This window comes from Leptodactylus fuscus, chromosome 9 (assembly GCF_031893055.1).
Source record: "Leptodactylus fuscus isolate aLepFus1 chromosome 9, aLepFus1.hap2, whole genome shotgun sequence".
NCBI lineage: Eukaryota > Metazoa > Chordata > Amphibia > Anura > Leptodactylidae > Leptodactylus > Leptodactylus fuscus.
Window position 1 is genome coordinate 81,783,680 of NC_134273.1, and position 24,881 is coordinate 81,808,560.

General features: G+C 47.3%; 1 protein-coding gene across 1 annotated transcript in view; it reads left to right on the forward strand.

Moving 5' to 3' along the window:
• The window catches only part of SETD5 (SET domain containing 5), a 63,664-nt gene that overhangs the window by 15,193 nt on the left and 23,590 nt on the right, over positions 1 to 24,881 (forward strand). Inside the window, exons 2-3 of the mRNA XM_075287476.1 lie at positions 18,658 to 18,722; positions 24,454 to 24,637. Coding sequence (XP_075143577.1) covers positions 24,567 to 24,637 — 71 coding nt within the window. The 5' untranslated portion in view covers positions 18,658 to 18,722; positions 24,454 to 24,566. The remainder of the gene's footprint in view (positions 1 to 18,657; positions 18,723 to 24,453; positions 24,638 to 24,881) is intronic.

Below are 24,881 nucleotides of genomic sequence, written 5' to 3' on the forward strand. Positions count from 1 at the left end.
TGGCCTTGTGTTTCGGTGCACCTTCTGGATGATATGTATGTACTGTGCGCACAGACTCCAATCTTGACTATTATTGTCCCTTGTCGGTAATGAATATTTTGTCTCTTGTATAGAAAATATTTTTGGAATGTATGATCGCGCCATACAAACGGACTTGTAAGGAGTATAATGTGGCGTCCGCAGCAGTCCATTGGGTCATTTGTGAAAAACTGTACATGTCGTCGTCCTCTGAGCTGCTGGGTGGACATGCGGTATACACAGTGCGGTTTAGAAGCCTTTATACTATGGCTTGTGGAGCTGAGCACTTCCATATACTGTGGGGATTGATGCCTTTTCTATGTACAGGGAGAATGCTGTCAATCTGTGGTGGGGGAGTCCACTGCACAGGAATAGGAAGAATCTGTGTTAGGGTAAGTTCACATGGCAATTTTTAGTCCGGAACCTGAAGCGGAGGCCGCCTCAGGTTCTGGACCAAAAGCTGGTGCACTGCATCGGCATCCGCCGCGCACTCCACTCCGGATTAGGCCCAATGATTGTCCGGAGGAGGGAGCGTCTTCAGGCCGAGTCGCCTCGCGAAGAATGAGCACCTCGCTTCTTTTTTTTTTTCCGGGAGCCGAAAGAAATGGCTCCCAGAAAAACCTCCTGGGCGGCCATCCTTGATTTCAATGGGAGCCGTCTTTTTGGTCAGGGTTTTGAGGCGGATACGGCCTCAAAATCCTGACCAAAAATCGCTGTGTGATCTTACCCTTAGTCTCCTCTGCAGTAAATGCAATAACAAAGCAAAAGTCCCCAGAGACGGCTCGTGGTGAGCGGATATCCCATCATCTTTGTTCAGCGCTCCTTTGCTGGTACAACGTGCAGCTCACTGTCAGGGCAATGGCCGTCTTACCAGGCCTCGGTCTCCAAGTCAAGCACTCTATTGGGGGGTCTCTTACTATTTTAGCTTTTTGTTGTAGGTTGTGTAATATGGTATTTTAGTGAGGTAAGCCGAGTACTCTAGATTGTGCCCGTGCTGTGCAGTCCTCAGTATTCAGGAACTGCCCTACCCACGACTGGCCGATTGACCGTTTTCTCCCTACACATTGCATAGGGGGAAATCTGTCCATCTGCTGCAGTCATGCTCGCCGTGCCAGTCACTAAGGAATATTCTAGAGCCTTCTGCTCTCCTGCAGCATAAACCTGGTGACTGTCTATAGCGCTGCATCTATTATACGGACGCATGTTCCAGATGAATCTAGTTGTGTTTGCAGCATTGTAAAAAGGTTATACCTGGTTTTATATCATTTGCAGAAACCCACTGAGAGCGATAAAACTTGTCCAATTTCATACAAACGTTTCGGCTCCATTTTGTACTCTCTACAAAGACTTTGGGTTTTATTGTCCGTGCTTGAATAATATTAGTAAAGACGGAGCTCGATGGGCGAGGAAATCGTAACGACGGGTAGACTCGTGTCCAGTAAAGGACAAGGCCTCAACACGGTGTGAATGCAGCCTAACGTGTGTGTTATACGTCATGTATATACCGCTATATATCTAGTAAAATTCTGGTACATTGGAAGCTGTATTACTAGTTTTTGTTAATTTTTAACGTTCTAGGCAGGCGCTGCGTCTTTCTAAATACATTTTCATGTTTGTAAGTCTGCATTCACATTGCTGTCTGTAGTCTGGGACATAAGAGGCAGGGATTGCTAGCATGACCTCGATCTCAGGGACTGCCGGTCTCTGAACCAGATTCAGACCAGGAAATGAGGACATAATGTTTTGCATTTTCTGACCTGTATCTGCCCATGTGCGGGTGGATTTCATCTGCGGTTATAATAAATATCCGTGGCCTCCTAATCTCCAGCCCCCGCTCCCTATATACTTCTACAAAACAAGCAGAAAATGACTTAGAAATCTAGGAGCCATTGTTCCCTGTAACAGCTGAGCGGCCTGCGGATGGCGACGAGCGGCCTGATCCGTTTTCAGGGTTTACACTTGAATTTCAAAGCTTCAGCCTTGTGCGATCCCGGCATTGAAAATGGAGTCATTGAGAGCCGTGCGAGTTTGCAGAACAGTTTGTTCAATCCGGCCCATGAGCACAGACCTGAGCTCTGTACTACGGCGTTTTTCTGATCATACAGGTCTATGAGTCTGTAGATGAGTCCATAAGCCCAGAGCAAAACTCAGAACTGGTCCCATATCTGAGCCTGGGCACGCGGCGATCATCCATGTGCTGTCTTACCACACACTTGCACACGCGTGTATCTAAGGTTGAGGGTTTTCAGACACTTGCGCATATTTCCACGTCTCTGAGGTGCTGTATCGGGGTTTAGGACTGGCTTTAGGGTGCATTCACACTGAGTAAACGCTAGCTTATTTTGTAGAGTAAAATTACACTTGTAAATTTTGCTATCCCATTGACTTCAATGACATTTTACAGGCGTATTTTTACAGGCGTATTTTTTACAGGCGTATTTTTACACTTGTAAAAAAATATCATTGAAGGCAATGGGATAGCAAAATTTACAAGTGTAATTTTACTCTACAAAATAAGCTAGCGTTTACTCAGTGTGAATGCACCCTTAGGCTTCTTTTATATGGCAGTGTTGCATCCGTATAAACCCATACACTGGTTTGGCGCCTTGTCTGTGTGCTGGATCCAGGCCTGGTTTTGGTTTGCAGATTGAGCATATGTGATCAGGTAATCCCTGAGTTGTCCTATGTCTGAGAACACAAAATGAAATCCCGTATGGCTCTGTTCACACACGTGCTGGATTTCTGTTTTTCATTTGCATTCTAGGAAGAGGAAAACCAGAAATCCTGCCATGAATTGGCCCTCTAAATGATGGATCCCGAGGCACCGCATAGGCTCTGGGCCCGTCTGGTATTTGTTATGGTGCCTGTTATTTTGGCAGACGTATGCAGGCCACAATCCGGTTGTGACGCAGGTATCACTATACCTTTTACTGAATAACCTGGTCTTCCAGATCAGCCATATCTGAGATCACTAGATAAAATCACCTAAGGTTCTGTTCACATCAGCGTCGGATCCTCCTGCGCCGGACCACATGCTGCACCGCTTTGTCCTGGAAAGTCGCTTGTCCCCACGACCATCCTATGTGAAAATAACTTTCAGATCTGTCGTCTGTCACAGTCTGCCCTCCTATGTCCACATCAGCACGGCCATGAGGTTATATATGGCAGTCTATAGGTGCAGGCCCTACAATCCCAGCACTTCCTGCCTTTGCCTGGATTGAATGATTTGGCTTGTTACCGATCCTATCCTTGGCATTGTGCTCAGCCCTGGTTTGGCTGGTTATTCTGCACGGTTCGCGCCGGCCGCTCAGCACACTCTGCCATTTGTTTCCTCCCGTCTGTAGCTCTTACGCTGCTGCATCGTCTCAGCTAATTCTTCCCAGACCTGTCCTGAAGCTGATGAGTCATCCTCACGCTCCTTGTCTCTGTGTGCGCAGCCATCTTGTAATTTCCTTCCGTGTGTCCCTGCTCAGCACAGTCAGCCATGACTCCAGGAGATAGGAAATGGTGCCAAAGTTTTGTTTGTTTTTAGATATTTTTGGTCATGGCGGGTGAATTTACCATCTGGGAAAATACAGGATTACATAATGAGACCTCATTGGGGTGCAGAGAGATGGGCGGTGTATGTGGTCGATGGTTTGTATGTGAATATTGCTAATATATTATATCTGTGCTGCCTTGTTTTATGCTAGAAGTCGATTCTATACCAGACTTGCACATTGGGATCTTCTTTTATTGGGTCAGACATCTGCACATTGCATCATTGCATAACATCAAATTGCACAACATCTATCATGTTATACAGATTTGCAGGGAAATATTCAGTATAATATTTTATTCTTTGCTTTTTCTTTGCTGTAGGGGCCCATGTGCATTGTACGGGTTTCACTGAACAGACAAAGCCATAAAACCTGACCGGTATAGGACGGGCTCCCTATTTTGCAGCTCTTTTCTCGGGCCCTGTATATGGCCATAGAAATGAGTGGGTCTGTGTATTATCCGCAATAACAGACCTGATAATATACGGCAACAAACTAGGGTCGTGTGCATGGGTCAGGTCCATATATTGTCCACATTTGTGGGTAGTGTATGGACCCTTTTAGTCTGTGGTTCCATACAGTATCTGTATTCTGGGGTGGATCCCATTCATGTAGAAGCTGCACAGTGTCGCCTATACATGTCTGTGCACATTCACGTTTTTTTTCAGCTCTGTGATCGCAGATGATATACTAATGCAACTTTGGTCCTGTTTTGTTTTTATTCTGTAGAATACAGGTTCCATATTTGAAGACAGTGACTACCCCTCTGTTTGCGTGCAGGGAGCCTGTCAGTATGCAGAGTCCGAGGGGACGTTGTCAGAGGGGATCGCCTCCTTGATTTTATAGCAGAGAGATCAGTGTCTGAAGCGGTATCCCTATATAGTATTTGTAGCACCCAGTTATCAATAGATTTGTATATTTGCAGGAGGAGTAACAGAGGGCTGACACCCTGCAGGGCTCCACCATATGTGTTGTCTATAACAGACCTGTCAGTCCTCACAATTACACGTAATACCTGATAGTAAACCCTCGCCGTGTGTCGCTTATTAATATGCATCACCTCTTGTTTCCTAAAAAAAAAGCATCTGAAGACGTGACCCCGGCAGCGAGCGGGAAGGTTTTAGAAGTTTGCACAGCAACCAAACGCTGCACGGAACAGGACATCATAGTGTTATTCACATGAGAGAGACTGTCAACATGACTGTTACCTTGGAAACAGAGCGTGTGCTTCTCTCCAGCATCTCTTACCGCTGCGGCACGTCGTCCTTGGTCCCTGCCTTACTGGATCTGATTTTTTTAGTGCTATTTGCTCTCCTTGTCACGTGTCGGGGTCGTCTCTGTATGCGAACCTTGATTTTTGGATCCTGACCCCTGTTGTTCATGCTGCGGTGCAGGTCGCTGCTTTTTATGGAAAATAATCGTGTTTATCAAACCCCTTGTAAAGCCTATTTGTTATATAAAATAAAAATCTATCTGGTTCTGGGAAAGCTGTGTGATCAATAAGACCTCAGGAGTGGCCAAGCTGGCTGTGAGGTGATGAAGAGTCTGGGAAAGTTGGGTGACTATATTGCTCTCTTCCCCCTGGCACAGTCTGTGTGTAGTGAAGGTGATGTCGGTCATTTAGATACGGGGACCCGTATTGGATTGGCTCCCATCACTGGATTGTTGATGTTGCCAGCTCCTAGGTTGTGCTGACTGCAGTGCACAAGGTAATGTGCCATGACTCCACATAGTCTGTATTGTCCGCACTGTGGATGGTGGTCTCGGACCCCTTGCTTTACTATGCTGGTAGCCCACAATAAAGGGTTTTCTAGGTATGTAATATTGATCACCTTTCCTTATTGGATTGCTGGGGGTCCCGGTTCCAGTCCAGGCCCCCAGTGCACTCAGTCTCATGCTCTTGGTATTAATATTAGACCATTTCTGATGATCATATGGGGTATGGACGTGACTTCCCTGGCCTATAAAGCAGAGGTTGTGCTCTCCGCAGGGTGCCGGCCCTCAGTATAGTGCCTATCCTTAGTATCCTGGACAATCCCTTTAAGGCTAAGGCCCCACTAACCAGGTTGCAGGGAGACACGCAGTTTCCTGGGCGAACGTTCTGCTTCCATTATACCTATAAGGGAAAGTGCCAGTGTTTCTGTAGGTATAAGTCACGTGCTGTCATTTGGTTGTCCAATATTGTCAGACCCAATCATATATTGATGTCTTATCCTAAGGTAGCTCCTCGATATAGAAGAAGGCCGGGATAATGTTATATCCCCTTCCATATACACTGTCCTGTATATTGCACTGCTAATAGCAGGCAGCATTGTCTTTATAGGCTCACAGGCAGATCTGGGCGCATTAGTGTCCATGGCTACCCCGGCGCTCCAATCTGAGTGCTTTGCTTTGTTATTGCAACAGGTACTATGTGAAAGGTGACTCTCATAAAGCCTAGACCTGGCCGCTGCTGCTCGGCTAAATGTAGGCCTTGTGCGAGACTCTGCCTGCAAACAAGTCTGCAACAGTCTCAAAAACCAGGTGTAGCTTACTCAAGTCAGCTCTGTCCGTCTCTGATCTCTGCCCACCTTCCTTCCTGTTCTGCATTTTATTCCAGCTCTGACTTGCCTTTATACACAGAATATTTTGCTCCAGTCTGGTAGTGCACGGCCTGCGGAGCCCAGCCATGGGTGCAGCATTATATATATATATATATATATATATATATATATATATATATATATATATATATATATAATATTTTGCTCCTTTCTGGTAGTGCACGGCCTGCGGAGCCCAGCCATGGGTGCAGCATTATATATAATATATATATATATATATATATATATATATATATATATATATATATATATATATATACACACACACACACACACACAGAATATTTTGCTCCAGTCTGGTAGTGCACAGTCCCCCGAGCCCAGCCATGGGTGCAGCATTGCATATATATATATATATATATATATATATATATATATATATATATATATATATATATATATATATATATATATGTGTGTGTGCAGCATTGCTTGCTGACGTTCATAATCCCTTCCTACATTCCCACAATCCCTCGCTCTGCTGTAGTTACAATCTCTCTCTCTCCTTTCTAGGTTAAATTTGACATTATTCATCCTGATTTTCTTTATGATGCTCGAACTGATGACTCTCGAGCACCGAGCAATAAGTGAGGAGGTGGGGGGATTGTAATTGCCTGATAATCCCTGCTGCGAAAGGCTTGTGGAAAGCTGGGTGGTGCGTATAGAGGAGGCCAGGATAATGTTTAACCCTGTATATTTCTATGTTATCCCTCACAATGGATCATGTAACATACGAAGCAGTTCATTCCTATTGCACCAGGGCTCTGAGTGCAGGACCAAGCTGCAAAATCTCAGGTCCTATCCTAGTCTGCTTTTGTTCATGGAAAACCCAGAGTGCACCCAGTCCTGTCTGTTCATAGTCCCACAGTCCTGCACACGGTCATGGTCGTACTATAATGGACTGTAATACCTGTGTACTATACAGACCACATTATAGGTGCCAGGCATAGGACCTGCAGTCAGGACTGGATTTGTGGCCATAATACAATCCGGATAATCTGTAGGAGGGGGCGTGAGGTTGACTCTACACGTCGGGCTCTATACACTTGTACGCTCTGGTTTTTTGGATATAATGCTCTTTTCTACATCACATTTAATAACCTTGATAAAGTAATATTTCACGTGGGTGGTTCTATCAGCTCATTGTTTGGAGATCTCCTGGTAACCACTGCCAAGACTTGACAAACATAACCCAATATGGGCTGCTGTGTAACCACTTCCATATTTCCCCTTTTTCTCATTAATAATGATCCGCTCCGGTGTGAGATGAATAATATTGGATGTGGGAGCTGTTCGGAGCCCTCGGGAGCCTCGCTACAAATTGCTTTGTATTCCCCCTAGTCTTAGATTTTAGTCTTGTAGCCTTTGACGGACAGGTGACAAGTCATTGCAGGTGTTCAGTGGCCTCGGCTGACTCTGCCCCTCCATATTGGAAGAGCCACACACGTTCAATTCTTGCACTTTTTCCCTTTTAAAGAATTTTTTTTTTTAACTGAATGTTTGTGGACCTGTTACTATGGAAAATTACACGGAGCCTCTTAGAAGCTTGCTGCTTGGAAAGAATATGCGGATGTCTGCAAGTCTGAACGCGGCTGGTTTATTGACCTGCCAGAAGTACGTGCAAAAAAAAAAAAAAAAAAAAAGCCGTCTTTAGGGTGTGTGCACATGATACGGTGCAGTCATTTCTGCATCCGAAAGCCCGGTCCAAACCTGTCAGTGGGTTGCACATTGTAAATCCGTGACACGGTTTACTGCAGAAATTTAAGGCTTACCCTCGGACGACGGTGTGTAGTAACACAGCACAAGGATTAACCCCCGTGTTGCTTAGTGGAGCTAATCCTCCTTATTCACATGTGAACGCCAAAAAGTTGTGCAAAAGCAACTCCATTGCCATGTATTGGAGCTAAGCGCGCAGGACCGAGCCACAGAATACGCAGCAGGTCCTGTATCCGTTTCATTTTTGCAAACTGGACCAGCGCCCGTGTATGTGGTCTGTTCTGTTTCCCCCAGACCCACACGCGACCTCAGGGTGCCTGGTATGGCTTGGATAAGCCGCCCAGATTTCAGCCATATCTCACGGTATTGACAACTGATGAAGGTTTCCCCATGGTTCGACAGTATCTTGTCCGTCTGGCCTAAAGCATCGGGCCGGGAACTTGTTAATTCTTCTTGGTAATCCAAGCCTTCATGTCTGAATGTGTCTGTTGGCCGAGCTCGGCTTCACACACTACTGAAAGGCCGTTCTCTATTGCCAAGGGCACTAAACACCTATTCGGCCTCTTTCTTGTCGTTTTTCAGTTTCCACTTATTGGCTGAGAGTTACTTAATCCCGTTACGATGCACGTTCATGCCAGATCCGTTGTGGTCGGGCCTGGTCACACATCTTCCTTATGTAGCGTTGCATCATCCATGTCGTTTTTATCACGTGTGAGGAATGTCGGAGATTCGAGCGAACGGGAGCCAAACTGCAGTAACTCAGTCCGGCCACTACACGGAATGGCGCTGTCTGCTGCCGGGGACAAGTGATCTGTGGGGTCTCATGGAGTGGTCACAGCAGGGACCTTCCTGGTGTCATGGAGTGGTCACAGCAGGGACCTTCCTGGTGTCATGGAGTGGTCACAGCAGGGACCTTCCTGGTGTCATGGAGTGGTCACAGCAGGGACCTTCCTGGTGTCATGGAGTGGTCACAGCAGGGACCTTCCTGGTGTCATGGAGTGGTCACCCTTCTTTCCACAGACCCTGAACGGCAGATAAGTCATCCCTTGATGGTCGTCCTCTGATATCCTGCGTATGCACCAGTGTCCCATATTCTATATAATGGTGCACAACGCCCCCCCCCAGTTTGCATTGTCTAATTTCCAGCGCCAAAATAAAAGGCGAAACCTTCCGATTTTCTCTCATTGTGTTTCTTGCATAACATCTGTTACATGAACAAGCTGCCAGCAAGAGCTTTCCCCAAAAGCATCAATGCATATATATTGGGTGGTTTATGTGCCATGCGTGCAGGTAATTCCCCTCCCCCCACCCATTAGCGACACCAGGCTCAGCCTATTTAATTGGCGGCAGGACAGATGCGGCCGTGTCACACAAACAGGTTGAAGTGTTCAGCTCCGCAGTTATGTGAAAAGATCCAATTGATTAAAATTCCTCCCCGCCCCCCTACTCCTCATTCCCCGGGACTCCAACTGTGTCTCTCCCCGCGTTTTATAGAGGTCACGTATGGCGCAGCGCCTCCATGATAAGACTGGTAATCGCGAATGCCTTACAGTACAGCGCGCGGGAGGAGGATGGGCTGTCAGGTGATGCTGCGAAAATGGAGAAGCTGTTTGTCTCCGCCGTGAGATTACACGTATGTTCAAGTCACCCCCTGACAAGCGCTGCCTTCGGTGTCCTGTCTCCATGGCAACACGGACCAAATCTTGGCAATCTCTTCAGCTTGCACTTCTTCTTCTTTTTTTTTTTTTTTTGCATTGATTTCCAGGGTAGATGAGACCCCGCCACGCAGATCCCCGCCCCTCTCATCTTATTGTCGACTCTGCATAATATGGTTTTACGGGCTGAGATTGCAGCGGGCGCGTTACGAGGCGCGATCGGTATACGAATGGTCTTGGTATCGGGTTTGACATCCGGGCACTAAAATCTGTTGGGTAGTGATCAAAGCCTTGCAAAAAAACTAAAAAATTAAATCTGTTTTGTCATTCTATCAGTCTGTTGCATTCTGCAATTTTCTGTCCATTTGCTATCTATTGCTCGCTGTTATCAACCACCTCGGCGCCCGACGGTCGGGTTTTCCTAGCCTTGACTACAAGTCGGGGGTTGCACTTTGCACCATAATATTGGCACCCCTTTACTGTAGTGTCTTGTCTATAGCTATATACATACTAGTATATAGAATATATTTATTATTCAGCGGGCGGCTGCAGAGCCGGGCATGTCGCGCTGGGCGGGGGGGGGGGGGGGGGGGGACACACGATTAGATTGAGGTCGCAGGAGGGATCACCAGAGCAGTTATCCATTATATTTCTGTACGTGTTTGGAACAGAAAGCAGCCGGTGAACCTTTTACTGTTGGAGCCCGGGCTGCGGATTCCTCGGGAAATAAGATTAATGCTTTCTGCATCTAGGACAGAAATAGGGCAGCGCGGGGAGAGGGATGATTCCAGAAGTTGCCTGACAGTGATCCATGAGCGGAGAAGTTTGCAGCGCTGAAGTATTTGGGGGGGGGGGGGGGGGGGGCAGCCTGAAATCTGCAAAAGGAACGAATGGATTTCACTTCTGTGTTTCTCGTATCAGCCGTCATTGCTGACATCACATTACTAGGACACTTGTATATCTGGGCTTTAAGGTTTGCAGCCGTGCAGTTTGTTTCTGGCCTCAGAATATTGATAGAATTGTTTGCAGATCTGACGTATTAGGGGCCGCCCCGACTTCTGAAACAAGGGCTTGTAATAGGCCTCGTGTTCTATATCAATCCACGGTCCTGCTTGTGAAGCCAATGCAGGATGTGATGGAGGGACAGAAGCTCTGGGGTATATCGGTGCTTGTGGTTTGCTGAAAAAGCAGCCCAAATTGACAGGACTCCTAGGAGAGACTCCTGCCGGCCCTGCCCACACAAGATCATTGACGGCGTGTTCTGTACAGTCACTGCGTGTGGGCCGAGAGATCAGGACTCTCTGCAGGTTCTCGGAGTCCTGTCGACCTCTCTCCACCATTATATAACTCCATCATATAATTAGATATAACCTCAGCTCCTGTATCCTATAATGCTATATACCATAGCTCTACTTACTATATAATCCTATATATGAGCTCTGCTTCTCCCCTCTATCCCGCTCCCTTATAGGGCTACAGAAACGACAGCTTCACTTTTCTGGTTTTGACTTCCAGCTCTGTTTGCAGCTGGTCTGGTTATTTTTGGCCGCTATAGGTGAACACAATTGCAGGTTTCCTATTGGATGATGTAATTAAGGGTAAATATATAGCTAGACCGGTGTAGTCTGTTGTGCAGGTGACATTTATTTCCGCCACCTAGTTCAGGTTCTATAGAGTCTTGGACTCAATGACACGACATGGACATTGTGGTATTGTAATGCAAAACTGAATGCTACATGATATTGAGTTCACCATCTGGGTTCCCTATCGATAAGTCTTTGGCATGTGGAGGGAACCTGGAGTACTTGGTGGAATTCCTCGCAGGCACAGGGAGAACCTACAAATTCCTTGCAGATGTTGTCAATGGTTGTATTCGAAACCAGGACCCCGGTGCTGTAAGGCCACCATGCTGCCCAGGTCGGGGTTGTATTACTTGCTGCTCACTACTTTTGTCCCCAGATGTGCTGTTGGCCGATGCGCTCATTATTTTGGCTTGGATAAGGCGGCATACTGTACTCGTTCGTTGTAACAAGTCGCCGATGCCAGGCCGCCCTTCAGAAGTATAGACCATCACCTTACACCAGCTGGTAGAGGTTACACGGAGCCCGGTACCCGCTGCACCTACAAAAGTAAATACTGAGTGTAATATTTGGCTGGCTGTCCTGACATTGCCTGTGACGTCACCTGCTGGAGGCCTTGGAGGGGGAAAAAGCAAAAAAAATCCCCTACCCGAAAACTGAAAATGTGAATCATTGACCTTTTGTGATCAGTCTTATAAATAGACCCAACGACTAGTGAATTATTGGTGCGTGTGATGTCAGCCAGACCTTTCACTACTTACATGGCCCCAGCTCACGGCACGTAGGAGGGAAGGAGGTCGTGTACATGAGACAGGCCGTGGGACAAGTCACGGGGAGTCGGGGGACACTTGTGCACGGTCTGATCAGAAAAGATGAAACCTAAACACAAGGCGAATGTAAGGTGTCCTACAAATAGATGTAACCTACTCGATGTTGTCAGTGGTGGTATACAGGTATATAGGGTCATCCTCACACATCTGGCACATCCCGTCTGATAAATTTGGCACCTTATACTGTTTGTTCTTGGTTTGTGCCATTTTGAGGTGTTGCTAGATCTCTTTGTCTTTACGTTATCTATTGGTTGGCTTAGGATATATTCACATTGTCCCCTGCAAGGTTTAAAGGGCTTTTCAGGGACATTTATTAGGATGAGTCCTCATGTGACGCCTGTAGGTGTGTGACCCCTGCCGCCTCTCCTGTACATACCAGGCACAGCGCCGTACATTGTGTAGTGGCAGTGCTTGGTATTGCAGCTCATTCACTTGAATTGGACAGAGCTGCAGTCAGGCCTTGTCACCAATGAATGTGATGTTACATGGAAGCAGCAGCGGTGCCCAAGTAATCCGGGGGGGTCCTGAGTGTCAGACGCTCATGGTTCTTCAAGTGAGGATTGGTCATGTCTCCGAAAACCTCTTTATCTTGGGTGTCCACCACAAGCTGTAATAAGTGTCCTCGGTCACCCCTATGGATCGGTGTGTGTTGCCGCACCATGGCCGTCCTCTGTGTGCCGTTCTGTTACATCTCCTATGGGCTCCTGTGCCATAGGTCTTGCGTGTTTGCCATTTTGGCTCCTCTCCGCGGTCTCTCACCGGCCTTTGGTGATAAATGTGATATAAGACATGTCTGCCATTTTTTTCCCCCTGCAGGTAAAGTCAAATTTCTGGCACGTTTTGCTTTTTTCCCTTCCTATGTCCTGGCAGGCTTATGCTATATTCATGTATTTCTATGGCGTCCTCCATGAGGGAAGCTCGGGGATGAGTTATCGGTGATGCATTTTGTGGGATGAGATGGAAAGAACTGAACAAAATGTTAACCATTAAGCTGCAGTATAGTCGGCGTGCATGACAGGCCCCGCGGGTGGGGAAAGGTTTCAGGAGGAGCCCTGGAGTCTGCGGGGTTATCGATAGCGCTCTTGTGTCTGCTCCCTGCCGCTATACACCAGGATTGCATCATCCAGAGCCGTGCTGCCAACTCCTCACTGCTGTACAAAGAGGGCGCAGACAAGGCCTTGTCTCTTCACAGGCTTCTCCCGTCTTCCTGCCTCTTCCTGAAACCTCGCTGAAGGCCTGGCGTTTCCTAAGAGTCACCTTTGTTCTGAAGTTCTCTCTTTCGGGCTGTCCTTCACCCCTTCCCCCCCATCTGCTTCCTTCATATTTCTCATTTCCTGTTAACCCTTTGCGGTGCTAAAGGCCTGAAACCTCGTCTATTACCCTTGAATAAAACATCACACTCCACTTTTTTCGGTAATGGTTCTGCTCCTATATTTTCATACCAGCCAAATCCCTCACCGCGCTTTGATCTGAATCCCTATTTTGTTCCTTTTAATGTACTTGAAACCTACGTAGTAAATGTAAATTTGCCTAATGGATTTGTCACTGGGTGAGATCAATACTCGGGATGTAAAGTGACCAGAGCCTGAAGCTTTATGGACTTGGCAGGGTTATGGCTCTGTACAAGCTGCAGTCACTATGGAAGGCATACAGCAGTGATTGTGTATGGGGCTATCCACAAAAGATTTGGGGGAGAGAAGGTCTGACTGATGGTCAGATAACGCCTGTCATGGTGTCAGGTGGTCTCTGGCAGGGGCTTACACTCCTCTCTATTGAAAACACAAGTACACTTGGCCTTAAGCGTATGGAGGGATCAAGAGCTGATTCAGTCTGCAGACATCTTGTGTATGGGCAGAGTCTTAGCCCCTGTTCACATCTACATTTGGGTCAATCCGCTCCCTTATCCGCATGACAAGTGGAGAGAATAGTCCTGCGAGCAGAAACCACACAAACCCCATTATAGTCTATGGGGTGTGCGGGTTTCCTTAGGTAACCTCTTTTTGCGGATAGGTTTCCATTCAGGGGGCTTCCAAGCAGACTCCCGGAACGCCGATGTGAACCGGGCCTGAGATATGCGGTGTAATAATGCCATTGTTCACCATGTGCCAGGACCTCAGACACCTTGCAGTATTTTGTCTTGGGGTCCAGAGCACTTGGCCTTTTCCTTGTCCAATACACTTGAATGAATGTGCCCGCACTGCAAAACTGACCTGCTCCATATTTTATATCTTGGATTCTATGTCCCCACATGGATCCTTGACATAGGGTGTCCTGTGCATGGGACCATAGAAATGAAAGGTCCTGTATACTATCCGTAGCATGTTGTATACAGTAAATGCAATCACGTGTTTGTGGCCTGAGAGATGTTTAAGCCTCCTAGACTAAGGAGATTTCTTTACCAGTTTTAGATCATCTCTATGGAGAATTTGCCTGTTTTCCTGCAAAGAAATCTTCCATGCTGACCAGATGTATGCGATGTGACGTCTAGCAGAAAGCTGCCCAGTGCGCCCGGGAAATTCTATGTGTATTGGCCTGTAATGGGGCGGCCATTGCTTCTGATGGGGAATCTCCTCATGCGCTTCGTAGTGTTTGCTGCTTGTTATAATTCACTTGGATGGAGCAGATACTGATGGATTTCACACCTATGACTAACTGAGAGAATGCGTCATATTAAGCGACGTGGTCTAAAAACGTCCTTGTGTAATATCTTACAGTAGCGATACCCGATGGCTTGTGTTATAAGACGGCTACTGTCTGACGCTTCTGGTTAGCAGACCTTTGTTACGTCTTATGGCTTTTCAGCGAATCCCTTAGACATGGCTGCACCTACCGTCCATGTAATGTTCTCCATGAGCTCTGCGTCTGCTTTGAGGTCCTTTTGTTGCAGCAGATTTTTGGAAAACTGTCTGGAAGACTCGCCCTTACTGCGTGTGTGCACAAGGTATCAGAAACGGATCAGGGGACACGTCCTCATTTTACCTAGAAATATGCTACTGGCACTTGGTGGTTTTCCAAATGTCTCTAAAAGTGATTTCCGGACAACTCCAGAATGTATTTTTCCCTGCACGGTCCTGCAGACCTAAATGTACGTGAGCAGTATCCTGTCACACCACAAAATGGCCTGATCCTGTGACAAGGACTTGTGACGTTGGGGTCATTGTGTGTCCCTGTGTATACATTGTATGAAAACCAATCCAGACGCCATACTGAGAATGATACACAATATTCTGAGAATGAAACCTCTTGAGCTCTAGGCGGATACATGTTACCTGAACTGATACATTGTAGCGATGGATCGGAGCTGAGGATTCTGTAAGAGCTTGTTCACACAACAGGATTTTCCGACCCTGGCCCTATGGAAAATGAAGGTGTAATCGATCCATTAAAGAGAGCGGGCTGTTATCGCAGATCTATTAGCAAACTCAAGTGGGGTCTGAGGGATCCTAGAGAAAGGGTTACCTAAGACCTGTATGTATATCCACTTAGGCCTCAGTGTGATGGCCGTGTTATTCACTGCTAGCACACAGTTATTTCTCTGGCCTCCTACCGTACACACCCCTGTATTGTCCCGCTCCTGTGTATGGGGATGGGTCCTCTTCCTGTCCCTTTTGCAGCCCATGCTAGGGCTGTGGAGCCCCGAGCGGCGCTCACATATCTTCCATGTATGGTTCAATCACATGTCATAGGCATGTCTCCTAACTCAGTCTCCGTTCACTTCTGCACTAATCCTTTCCCTTGGGATCAGAGTAACACAACATTATGGCCACTAACTAACTCCCATTGACTGTAATAGTGTTGTTGGGTTTCTGTTATGTTGTCTTTGGTTTTACCAGGTATAATGGCCCAGCAACGCAGGCTCCTAACAAAGGTGTGAGCACAGTCTCAGACACTATTGCTTACATGCAATTGTAGCAAAGCCTCAGCGGTGAGGAGTTGTGGGATTTGCACATGGACATTTGTATCCACTGACAGGAGTAATAAAAGTCCTGTGTATATGGCGAGATGGATTAGGGGGACTCTCAGATAATGTCCGTTCAGGGCTGATGGAAATTGAGGTAATTCAGCGGACCTTTGTCACCTTTGATCCCTATGATGTGTCTGGCTTGGGTCATTAGATCTGAGGTCGGACTTATCACTAATGGGGAGCGTGTAATAGATGTGTCATGGCCATCAGGATTGTCTGCCATTGCACGAGGCAAAAGCTGGGAAACTGGACCTTATATGTTAGGCCGTATTCAGTCTGCTGCAGGTCTGGCCCTGGCTCATAAGCACTGATAGCTGGGTCATAAGGCTGGATATATGGGGTCACCTCATTGCTGGGGTTATATGGCCGGATCTATACGGGTCACCTCATTGCTGGGGTTATATGGCCGGATCTATACTGGTCACCTCATTGCTGGAGTTATATGGCCGGGTCTATACTGGTCACCTCATTGCTGGGGTTATATGGCCGGATCTATACTGGTCACCTCATTGCTGGAGTTATATGGCAGGATCTATACTGGTCACCTCATTGCTGGGGTTATATGGCCGGATCTATACTGGTCACCTCATTGCTGGGGTTATATGGCCGGATCTATACTGGTCACCTCATTGCTGGGGTTATATGGCCGGGTCTATACTGGTCACCTCATTGCTGGGGTTATATGGCAGGATCTATACTGGTCACCTCATTGCTGGGGTTATATGGCCGGATCTGTAATAGTCACCTCATTGCTGGGGTTATATGGCCGGATCTATACTGGTCACCTCATTGCTGGAGTTATATGGCAGGATCTATACTGGTCACCTCATTGCTGGGGTTATATGGCCGGATCTATACTGGTCACCTCATTGCTGGGGTTATATGGCAGGATCTATACTGGTCACCTCATTGCTGGGGTTATATGGCCGGATCTGTAATAGTCACCTCATTGCTGGGGTTATATGGCCGGATCTATACTGGTCACCTCATTGCTGGGGTTATATGGCCGGATCTATACTGGTTACCTCATTGCTGGGGTTATATGGCGGGATCTATACTGGTCACCTCATTGCTGGGGTTATATGGCCGGATCTATACTGGTTACCTCATTGCTGGGGTTATATGGCCGGATCTATACTGGTCACCTCATTGCTGGGGTTATATGGCCGGGTCTATACTGGTCACCTCATTGCTGGGGTTATATGGCCGGATCTATACTGGTCACCTCATTGCTGGAGTTATATGGCCGGATCTATACTGGTCACCTCATTGCTGGGGTTATATGGCCGGGTCTATACTGGTCACCTCATTGCTGGGGTTATATGGCCGGGTCTATACTGGTCACCTCATTGCTGGGGTTATATGGCCGGATCTATACTGGTCACCTCATTGCTGGAGTTATATGGCAGGATCTATACTGGTCACCTCATTGCTGGGGTTATATGGCCGGGTCTATACTGGTCACCTCATTGCTGGGGTTATATGGCCGGATCTATACTGGTCACCTCATTGCTGGGGTTATATGGCCGGATCTATACTGGTCACCTCATTGCTGGGGTTATATGGCCGGATCTATACTGGTCACCTCATTGCTGGGGTTATATGGCAGGATCTATACTGGTCACCTCATTGCTGGGGTTATATGGCCGGATCTGTAATAGTCACCTCATTGCTGGGGTTATATGGCCGGATCTATACTGGTCACCTCATTGCTGGGGTTATATGGCCGGATCTATACTGGTCACCTCATTGCTGGGGTTATATGGCCGGATCTATACTGGTCACCTCATTGCTGGGGTTATATGGCCGGATCTTCTCTGGTGTTATGAGGTTGTATTTCCACGTAAAGTGCTGGACTGTAAATCCATATACAATCTCACTCTTGGCTGTTCAGGTTCTATATAATCTCCATTTCCCAGGTTAGTTATGCCTTGAAAACAACATGCAGTCGTATAATTGAATTACTGCATAATGGATGCGGCACACATGAGGCTTGTAGTGTCTGTAACGTCCTATGTACATTACCATTCTGAGAAAGCTTCTGTATTTCTTATGACATCTAACCAGGCAGCCGGTATATAATGCGCTCAGTGTATAGAGCGGACTGTCTTATTGCTCGGTTTTCTCTTTCCTTTGCATCACTTGATCTCCTGCCACAGAGGGATTTACTGACCTTTCCCATCCAGGTGGAGGTAGAATCTGCTCCTTCTTGGGTTCGGATCTTAAAGCGCCAGGTTACACATGAATCCCCTGATAATGAATTCTGTCCTTGCACCTTATCTGGTGCCGGTGTCAGTGGCTCCTCACCTGCCGCCTGTCACTATCTCACTCCCTCCTGTCGCCCGGGCTCCCCATCCCTTTCCTATACATTTTGCAGACTTACACACTAGTGCACAGCAGTTTCCTTTCCCTCCTTCTTCCCCAATCCCACACACTGCCGGAGAACGTGTTGTGATATGAAACCATTTGAGTATGTCTTGGTAGTAAGAGAGCACACAAGGAGGAGAGGGTGTGACGGAGCCGGGGAGAAAATCTTTCTACGTGGTAATCCTAGGGACGCCTGACATGAATGCTAGCTCTCTCTGATCTCTAATGTGTCACACAAGACAGCCATGTCACATTATCCTTTACCTGTCCTGTCCATGAAGGTGAAATAAGCCATGTGGAATATGAATGCAAATGGTAAAAAAAAAAAAGTGAATCTTCACATGCCCCCCTTGTAACATTTCACTTGTCTTTTTTTTTGTTACAGCAGACTTCCAGAGGACGCTGGGAGAAGAGATTATTGGACCCTCACGGCCCCGGGCCAGTCTAAAGGTACCTATTCCCGAATTGTCTGTCTGTGACTTGATGTGTCGTGTCCCCGGCCTAGCAGGGGTTAACAGAGGATCTCATTTTCTTCTGGAATGAGCTGCTCTGTCTAATTGAGCCCCATAGATGGCAGAGAATCCTCCACGGGAAGATTTGGGGTCAATAGCATTTCCAGCCACACCAAGGTGTCTGATCCATGGCAGCGCCTCCTGGGGACAGGAGGAGGGGAGGCAGTCCAGCCTGTCTGCCATTAGCACGGGCTGACAGCAGTGCTGCAAATCTCACTATTGATTTAGAAGAGCTGGGAGGTTCGGACGTGCTCGCCTTGTTAGTGCCGGGAGCCTTTGCTGCAGAGTGCCAGCTGTGGACAGAGGAGGGGGGATCGATGGAGAGCGCACAAGTCATTTGGTGCATATTGCAGGAGACATAAGAGAGATCTCTGGAATATACTCCCTGCACTAAACGCCTTCGTATTTCAATTAAGATTTCGTTTTCGTTCCGTTCCTCCCCGCCATATAGTGTACGATATAAATGGCACAATTATTTTCTGGCTTTTATATTCGGTATCGACAATTGAATATACATTTCACGTTGTAGCCATACGTTGTCCTGTGTTGCTTTTATACACAAGAGGTTTTGGCGGACTTATAGAGCAGTCGTCTCCGGCTGTAACTACAACTCCCAGTATTCTGGCTTTGTAACTAATCTGTAGATATTGGATTGTAAGGGAACTATGTGATAAGATTGGACTGGGAAGATCAGCTTGACAAAACATTTTGTTAGGGACAACACGGTGGCTCAGTGGTTAGCACTGGAGCCTTGCAGTTCTGGAGTCCTGGGTTTGAATCCCACCAGGAACAACATCTGCAAGGAGTTTGTATGTTCCCCCTGTGTTGGCGTGGATTTCCTTCCATACTTCAAAGACATACTGATGGGGAAAATGTACATTGTGATCCCTATATGGGGCTTACAATCTACATAAAAAACAAAACATGTTCCTGCTCGGGGTGGGCTTAGTACTTGCTTATGACACTGGAAGCGCTATAGTTGACGGTGCGTTGTCGCTGTGATGTCTATTCTGGCCTGGATGTCTCCTTGAAGCCAAGTAGCCGTGTGCTTACAATGTTACTGGCATAGATTTGTGCACGTATGAGTCCATGGGAAGATGGCAGATGGATGACGTGCGCTATCTTTAACCCCCACGACACCATACACTTCACGAATGAGCCCAGCTGCAAAACTGACCTGTCCTGTGCTTTGACTCCAGGTCCCCCATATACCTATGGTAATACATAGACATGTGCATAGGGCCATAAGAATGGGTCAGTGTGCTAGTCATGAAAAATCCAGCTAACACACTGACAAAGCACACACGTGTTTCGGGCCTTGGGGTGCGTTCTTATGTAGCCATATGTGGTGCAAACCTCGCCTGCATGCAGTGACTGCTCATACAATTCTGTATAATCGTGCGGCCTTATGTGGCCACGGTCTCAACCACGTGGACGACCACAACAGAACGTGCAACCTCTACCTTTGCATTTGTCCAGCTGATTCCTAAGGCCTATCATCCAATCTGACCTAACTCAATATATTGTGCAGTCTGTCTGCTGCAGGGTTGGGTTCATTTACCTGATGTCTGCTGCAGTGTGTCTCTGACATGTATAACCTATATCCCAGCTATAGGATAAAGCATCATATTCCCGTATAGCTAGAATGGATAGAGGTTACCCGGGCTTAGAAAACCATGGCTGCTTTCCTTCAGCCGCCTCGCTGAGCTGTGTCTATAGAGAGGGGGTTAAGCTTGGCTCCATTAAAGAGGAGGCGGCTGTGCTGCAAAACTGCAAAAAAACTGTGGAGAGGAGCAAAGAAGTTTAGCATCCCTTTAATAGTTAATGCTGATGAAAATGGCGAGTGAAGACGCTGCCTTCCTGATATACGGTACCTTTCTGGTGCTATTGTGTGGGCTGCCGGTTTTCAGCCTGTTGTCTTGCTGCCGTGTGTAGGCTGAACAGACCCGCCTTGAACTTTTTATTTCATAAAAGCGCAGGGTCGGTCTGTCGGCAGTGCAGAGCTGTAATAGTGCGGAGGTATGAGGGCAATGCTTGATAGAATGTTTCTAATACTTTTTTGGTCCATGAACATCCCTAGAAGTGGTAAATGTGGCCCAATTCTTGAGGAGCCCCTTATACCTCCATACACACCCTGCAGCTTTCCCCTCTTGCCCGGTGCAGACCTGTATCCTGCACATTGTTCATGTTAAGCCTTTGCTGTTCCCTGATCGAAACCATTTCCTTGCAGTGGAGGCCGACATATTGTCCCGGCTCTGCCGTCCGCAGCCCCCGATGCAATCTGTCCGCCATTCCTTGTCCAGAAGGAAGTGACACGCTCCGCACCCAGACCGGATGACCTCTCCCGTCCCGCCTGCTGGATTTTCTTAGTTTCTTTGTGACTATTTATTTCCTTTTTTTTCCCCCTTTTGGTTACTCATTTACTGTAACGTGTCACAAATAGAGCAGCGAGCGCTCAGCCCGGCCTGGTGAATGTCTAGGCCTCAGTCAGGGTGGATCACAGTTACGACATGTTTCTTCATGAAGCCTGTTAGTGTTTTTTTTGTTAATAATCTTGCCTAATCGAGGTTAAGTTTATCAGCAAAGTCTCCAGCGAACACCAAGGCCAAGATTCCTGTGGGCAAAACCCGGCTATAGATTTATAGTTACTGCAAAATGTGTGTCCTGCAGATTCTGTGCGAGTTCCTGTCTCTCCACGTTTACTTGCAATGTGTTTTTTGGGGGGGTTACCCACTGTAATTTTGCTGTATTTTACTTGCCTTCTGTCTGGGGTTACAAGCTGGAAGGGCAGTCCTATAAACTATGTCAGGGGTCTGCAATCTCCAGCTATGGAGGAAACTACAACTCCCAGCATGCTGCAGTCACTTCCAAGTACCAGATAAGTCACTGTGTTCATGTCAGGCGCAGATTGGAGGTTGTCAGATTAGACAGACGGCCGCTTTCTTCCAGAACACGCCATGTTCTTCTAGACTTGTATTGTCTATTTAATGGGCTGCTCTGCTGACAGAAAGCATGTCCTAGGTTGAGCTCTGTGTGAATAGGCCCCTGTCTGCTATGGCTGCCGCTTACAGACATTGATGTGTTTGTGCTCCCGGGATCTTGAGCAGGTTTTCCTGGATTTATATATTAATACTCTGTTCCTGGGATACGTAATAAATGACATTGATGGGGGTCCAACACACAAGACCCCTGCGGATCTCTTCAGTCACGTGGTGCTAGGTCAGACTTGCAATACCAAGCATCGCCACCGTGTGTAGTGAAGAGCCTGCCATGTTCACATACAATGTGGCCAATGTTGGACCCCCCCCCCCCCCCATCACAAATTGTCCACCTATTCTTAGGATAGATCTTATGTATGTGTAAGTCTCAGAAAGCCCCTTCAATAATTAATTGATCTTTAGAAACTGAATCCATCCAATGCTCATTTCAGGTGTTTTGGACTCCCAGTGCCCCACAGGATAGATATATAATGGGGCTGCACTGTAGTGATGTACCTTATGTAGTGGCGGGTACTGTAGCAGTAGCGCAGTACTGTAGTGTCTGATATTGAGGACCTGTATTAGAATCCTGGAAGATGCCATTAAGTGATATGATATGGATCTGTACTATGGCACCCATCTTATGGAGTCTGCACCTCTGATTTCATGTTCTCCCATATTATTGGCCGCCTCTGCCCTATGGCGGGCATTGTAGTGCCTATAGACGTGTAAGGTGCTCACAGCCCCGACATGTACATGATCCTTCTGCTTTACAGTATAAACCTTATCCTATAGATATCACTTACCCGTAATAGTATAAGCTACAATAAAATGACACGAGCGTCTTCAGGTCCATGTTGGTCACGGCTGTTGCATTGTACAAAGCCTATTTATGGCTGTAGTCTGCTTAATGCAGATTTGTTGAGACTTTGGCGACAAATGGCCAGGGGTCTATCAGCTCTTGTATTGTCTGGTCCCTGTTCTCTCCAGATACCAGTCCCATTGTTGAGGTCTTGGCATGGACTGAGTCACGGCTTCAGGCTCGCACACGCCACTTATGTTCTTGCATGTCGCAATGATCTGCGTTTACACCCGAAGCCATTGCAACACAGCAGATTGCATTTATGGGATAAAATGGTCTGCAATAGGTGCAAATAGGTCATAGGTCAGTCTACTAAAATGTCTGCTTCTGGTCCGCACCTTGCCGTGCATATTAGACGCCATTGAACATACCTGGGGCTGGAATAGTGACCACCAAGGACATCAACAGCTGTGCCTATCAGGAGGAGGAAAATCTGATGAAATCTTCTCGTATTCTTCCTTTGCACAATAGCAATTGTTTGGTAGACAACTTCCTTATTGTTTTATAGATGAGATGGCAGACGTGTCACTGCCGATCTCTGGGGAATGAAATGGAGAGGCTAAACTATTCAATTTGCAGACCAGATGTGACGCGTAGGGTCAACGTAAGGCTGCGGCCACGCAATGGTGGACCGCTGTGAAGATATCTGATGCGGCCCGACTACTGGTTTGCTTTGCAGATTGAACGCCGCTGTCGAAACCCCAACAATAATTGACCTCTTGCAGTTTCGCAACCCGCGGCTGTCGGTTTTCTTAGATGAATTTGCAGACACTTATTGTCTTAAAAAGGTCTACAAGGTAGAAGATCCCTTTAATTATCCGTCTGTCAGATCTGATGTGTTTAGGGATACTGGTGTATGGGGGGGGGGGGTCGTGTTTTGTACCCTGTTCAGTTCTCGCCAAGGCGAGGGGATTGGTCTATGAAGCTATTAGGAATCTGGAGCGGTCATGTGTAAAATGTCTGCTCCACAAGACGGCCTCATAGACGGAGCAGCCTCAGACCACAGGAATCTCCGCAGGCGCAGGCTTGATTTTGTGTTCATTTTTTTTTTTTTTCTTGAAGCTTCTGTGTAGCATGTACATATTTGTGCAGCCCCTCTGCCCTGCCCTGACAAGATGGCTGCTCTGTCTGAAGGGCTGAGACTTTTCGGCTATGTAAACCACTTTGGGAGAGTAATATGAGAGTGGCTTGGTATGGGCTAAGATCACTGGAGCTGCAAACATATTAAGTTTCTGATCCCTGGGGGTCTGAATGCTGTGACCTCAGCGATCATGTGAGTGAGGGTCCCGGATTTCCCGTGTCAGTGGCGCTGTAGTGAGCACGTGACCACCTCTCTATTCACATTGCAAGGACTAGACCACTGGTCACACGTGGACTACGACTCTGTTCACTTAGGATACTTGTACCCCTGTTCTCATGATCCCTGAGGGTCCCAGTGTTGCTCTCAGCAGTCAGACACTTATCCTCTCTCTTAAGAATAGGTGGTGCGTGTTAATGGGGAATCTCCTTAAGTATTACTCTACTTATTTGGTCATATTACTGATGGTTAGGTCCCCTCCCTATGTCTACAGCAGACCCCCGCACCCGTGTCACACAGCTAAAATCGCCCATTTTTTGCTAGGCCAGTCAACGAATATTTGTGAATCGCACGCCAAACCTGTAGCACAATTCAGCAGCGCGTGGATGGAATGAGCCCTGTGTATCGCCATCACCTAACCCACTGCTATAATGTTATGTGTGGCCCCCGGCCTAAAATAGTAAACTGAAGCTGTTTTTAGGAAGCGCTACTTGTCTGGCAGCACTGCTAACCCTCTCCTTTCCCTTGACAGGTTTCCTCATGTCCGTGAAGAGTCTCTCGTCGCTTTGCGGCTCTCCGCCCTCGGTGTGGTCAGTCGCTGCGATTCCGACCCCGTGATTCTCTCCGACCGTAGTGCCGGACGTCATGAGCATTGTAATCCCTCTGGGAGTCACCACACCAGATACATCCTACTCAGACATGGCCGCCGGATCAGAGTAAGTCCACTTCTGTCTAATCATAATCCTGTTAAGTAATAGGATGGAGCCCAGTGAGCTTTTGGTCACCTCCTCTGCATGACTGTACAGGTCTCGGCATGTAAGATGAAGGATTCTTGAGGTTGTGCTGAGTATGAGGAGCTGCAGCAAGTCACTGGGGGCACGCTGTGCTATGCGGATCCACGGCACGCTGTGCTATGCGGATCCACGGCACGCTGTGCTATGCGGATCCACGGCACGCTGT